General features: G+C 36.6%; 1 protein-coding gene across 1 annotated transcript; it reads left to right on the top strand.

The window, feature by feature from the left end:
• The first annotated feature begins 1,162 nt into the window (after positions 1–1,162).
• LOC107631101 (putative trehalose-phosphate phosphatase J) lies at positions 1,163–3,770 on the top strand. Its single transcript, XM_016334428.3, has 11 exons — positions 1,163–1,444; positions 1,533–1,673; positions 1,760–1,831; positions 1,913–2,005; positions 2,108–2,170; positions 2,269–2,370; positions 2,473–2,550; positions 2,708–2,777; positions 2,905–2,975; positions 3,105–3,197; positions 3,317–3,770. Exons 1-11 carry the CDS (start codon positions 1,226–1,228, stop codon positions 3,383–3,385), a joined length of 1,071 nt encoding a protein of 356 aa, XP_016189914.1. The 5' UTR covers positions 1,163–1,225; the 3' UTR covers positions 3,386–3,770.
• Positions 3,771–4,576: the final 806 nt, after the last annotated feature.

Raw genomic sequence — 4,576 nt, forward strand, 5'->3', positions numbered from 1 at the left:
CCAACCACAGTTCTCCACGAGCACCACATAGGGAGCCAGTTCTGAGAGTACCATAGGGGTACCATGGAAACATTCACAACGGTTGAGGACAGCTCGCCCTTCAAGGCACCAAGCATAGCCTCCGCAATCCCAATAGCAACACCCTCTTGAGCCTCTTTAATGTTAACTCTAAGATGAGGGGTTAAAGTAACGTTACAGTGTTGAACGAATTTGCTGTCTTTTGTCGGAAGCTTCTAGGTGAACACATCAAGGGTTGTCTGAGCTACAATTCTGTCATCAAAGGCCCTAACGAGTGCATCCTCATCAATAACACTTCTTCTTGGCACGTAGACGATGTGAACGCCCTTCTTCATCTGAGAGGAGAAGGTGCTATGGTGGTCGGATGGCGCTGCTGTGAATCGTGAGGAAGACGTCGCTCCAGTGGTCGGGTGACGTAGCTAGCAACGCGAGGGAGAGGGGCTACGGTAGTTGTTTTTGCTGCTGCGAATTGTAGGATGGAGAAGGACTGCGGTGGTCGGATGACGCTATTACGAATTGTGAAATGGCGTGGGGCTGCGGTGCGCGGGGAAAAAGCCATGATGGTGGACGGCGTTTGGCGGTACTGTACCTTGTGGCGGTTGAAGCTACAGCGCTATTTCTGTCATAGCGTGGTGGAAGGAAAAAACATGAATCGAAAGGGAAAGATGATTGAGATGGAATAAAAATGTGATGTGACGAATGTTACATTATCTAATTTTAATAATTAATTTAACTTTTTTTTTAAATCGTTGTTTATGTTATTCAATATTTATATTATTTATTTATACTTTCACTTTTTTTGACTGTGTTAAAATTTATTTACACAGAGTAAGTATAAAAGAAATTCCAATTAAATAAACACGAAAAGAAGAAAAAAGAATAAAAAAAATAAAGAAGGAATAAAAGTGAGAAGAGAATGGAAGGGAAGGGAATAGAGAAAGCGAGCAGTGAGTGTGGTAGTTATTCACTTATTCTTTTTGAATTGGAAAACACAAGCCATGTAGGAAGGAGAGTAATAGTAAGAATAGTGGGAGGGACCACAGGGATATTGGGGGCCTCTTTAGTGAGTTTTGTTTTGTTTCGGAGCATCTCTACCTATAAATCCAAGCAGGGGCTAAGGGGCTATCTCTCATTCCCCCCACAACATTCACTCTTTCTTCTTCTTCTTCTTCTTCTTCTTCTTCTTCTTCTTCTTCTTCTTCTTCTTATGCTCACTATGACGCAACAGAATGTGGTTGTGCCCGCCGAGGAGACTAAAAGGGCGCAAAAGCCACCGGCTATACCGGGAGCCTACATTCCCATTCCCAGGAGGACTGTCTTGAAGACCCTTGAAATCAATGCTTGGCTTGACTCCATGAGAGCTTCTTCTCCCACTCATCTCAAATCCACTCCTTCTCTCGCTCAAGACCACTCCTCTTCTTGGATTGTGAGAACTAATAATACTACTTACTACTCACCACTCCATCTATTAATTAATTAATTAATTAATTGATCTTTAATGTATGTGAAAGCAGCTTAACCACCCATCGGCACTAGACATGTTTCAACAAATCATACATGCATCAAAGGGAAAGCAAATAGTCATGTTTCTCGACTATGATGGCACCTTGTCACCCATAGTCGATGACCCCGATCGTGCTTTCATGTCCGATTCAGTATGTGTCTTCTTATCATATATATATATTTGATTCACATACATACGTAATATAACATAACAAAACATAACATATATATATATCAGATGAGAAAGACTGTGAGGAAGCTTGCAACGTGTTTTCCTACTGCTATAGTTACGGGCAGATGCAGAGACAAGGTACAATTTGCTTCCACTTGCTGCGATCCAATCCAATCTTGTTTTGTTTGAAGTAATTTCACATTGTAATGTGACAAATAGGTATATAACTTTGTTCGGTTGGCGGAACTATATTATGCTGGAAGCCATGGCATGGATATAAAAGGCCCAACAAAGACCTCCAAATATAACAAAGTAAGTGAGTCAAACCTTATTAGCTAGCTTAGCTACCTTTACATCTACTCTTGAGTCATTTACTCATTTTGCATTATTCTACATGCTTGCTTTCATTTGTAGGACACCAAGTCAGAGGCAGTTCTTTTTCAACCTGCCGCTGAATTTCTTCCTCTCATAGATGAGGTGACTCAATTATATATTTCTTTTCTTTCTTAATTAAATAAAAAAAGAATAAATAAATAAAAAAAAAAGTGTAATTCTGTTTGGTACCAATTATTCAGGTGTACCAACAGTTGGTTGAGAAAACGAAATCAACTCCTGGTGCCCGGGTGGAGAACAACAAATTTTGTGTCTCTGTTCATTTTCGTTGTGTTGACGAGAAGGTAATTCAGAAATTAATTTCATTAACTGCTGACAGAAAGTTATTCTTGTTTGATTGAATTGGAATAATAAAAATGTGCTGGTGGGTGTGGGTGGATGCACAGAAATGGAGTGAACTGGCGCAACAAGTAAGATCAGTGTTAAAGAAGTACCGGAAGCTTCGTCTTAGCCAAGGGAGGAAGGTGGGACATGCTTCTTTTTATTATTAATTTTTTTATTTGTTGCTTATATGGTGGGGTATGTGATTTAGTTATATATATTAATATTAATTAGCTTTGCGAAGACGCATAAGAATGAGAAATGTGGATGTCTCACTTTCAATCTTGTTTCTTTATTCAGGTATTGGAGATTCGTCCTACTATTAAATGGGACAAAGGGAAGGCCCTCGATTTTTTGTTAGAGTCTCTTGGTCAGTACTCTCTTGATCTAGTTCCCTTACCTGAGAGGATGACACCCAATCTCCTTATAGGATTAATTTATTCGTTCAATCTTATTTTTTATTAAACAGTACATTAATTAATCGCTTTCATCAACAGGATTTGCCAACTGTAGTGATGTATTTCCTGTTTATATTGGAGATGATAGAACCGATGAAGACGCATTCAAGGTATCCGAGTACTCCTCTCGATTTTTTATTCCATTGTTATAATATATCGTACATAGTTAATTACTTAATTATATTGGTTGACCACAATTTGTTTTGGGATAATTTGAACTAACTTAAATGAGAAAACAGAAATTGAGAGACAGAGGACAAGGTCTTGGAATTCTTGTCTCGAAATTTCCGAAAGACACTAATGCAGCATACTCTTTACAAGAACCTAATGAGGCAAGTATATAATTTTCTCCTTTTTGTTTCCTTTTTCTTTTGTCTCTTGTTGCACCATCGTACTGTACGCCAAGTTAATAAATATCTGATTATTTATTTGTTTACTATTTCTCATGCAGGTTATGGACTTTCTTCAACGTTTGGTGGAGTGGAAGAAAGAATCCCTGCAAGCATCTTCTAGGGTGTAAATTCACTTAGACCAAATTATATATATATATATATATATATATCTATTACATCCCTGCCGTGGCAGAAAAAATTATAAATCAAGTTCAGCTACGGTGGGATATAGTTTTTCTTTTTTCTTTTTTTTTGGTATTGTAATGCTTTGCTGAGATTAGAACAAGAAGAAAAATGTATGCGAAAAGAAAGACAAAAGTGTCTTTCGTTCTGAGTTTGAATCAGGTCTAAGTTGATGTAATTAGCCGAGTAGCAGCAGTACAGGGATAAGTCTATGTAGCTTCAGATGCAAGTCTGAATGGGTTAAAGTTGTCTTTCATGTTATTATTATTATTATTATTATTATTATTATTATAACCTCCGTTTCATGTTATGTATATTTTATTATTATAATTATAATTAACATCTCAATTGTTACATTATTAGTAGTTTACGTATATAATCCAGTTTGCCACCTCGTACGGATATATATATATATATATATATATATATATATTTCTCTTTTTATTTTGTAAAGAGAACATTGAAAATACCGTCGTTAAACACCAAGGGAACTAGGGACAAACATTGCTGTAATTTAAAGAAATTAAATTACTATGGATTATGACATGTTGACTAAGCCCATGAGGTGATGGTATTTTGGCTTAGAGACAAGAAGTGATCGAAAGGGATATATAAGTTTTGTTTAACATCTATAATATAATATCATCTTATTTTATTTGCAAAATTCAAAGAAAGGAATGAGGAATTGAAGGGAGAAGCTGCTATCTATATGTAGTGGCAATTATTGACTATTGAGCCTTTGAAAGAATTAAGCATGAAAAGGCTTATGAAGATCTATCACACAAATATTAATGGACATTCAATCTTGATGAGTTATTGACAGATTTCATTAATTAATTTATGCAAACTAGTGAATTCATTGTGGATTGGTAAAATTAAAGTCAAAAAGTCAAAAGATGGCATGGGTACTCTACCCTCTAGAATGATCGATCCACTTGTGTATGGTGGCAAACTAGGACCACTTAGTTGCACGTGCATTAGTAATCATTATTAGAAGTAATATATAGAGAGAGAATTGCAATAGCAGGATCAAGGAACATGCTATCCCAGTAAGATATCCTTAATGTGGAGATAAGATCATCATAACCATCAATGATTGGATACAAAGAGATTCAGGTAATAAGCAAGGGGGGGCC

This window comes from Arachis ipaensis, chromosome B3 (assembly GCF_059453495.1).
Source record: "Arachis ipaensis isolate K30076 ecotype BB chromosome B3, ASM5945349v1, whole genome shotgun sequence".
Classification (NCBI taxonomy): Eukaryota; Viridiplantae; Streptophyta; class Magnoliopsida; order Fabales; family Fabaceae; genus Arachis; species Arachis ipaensis.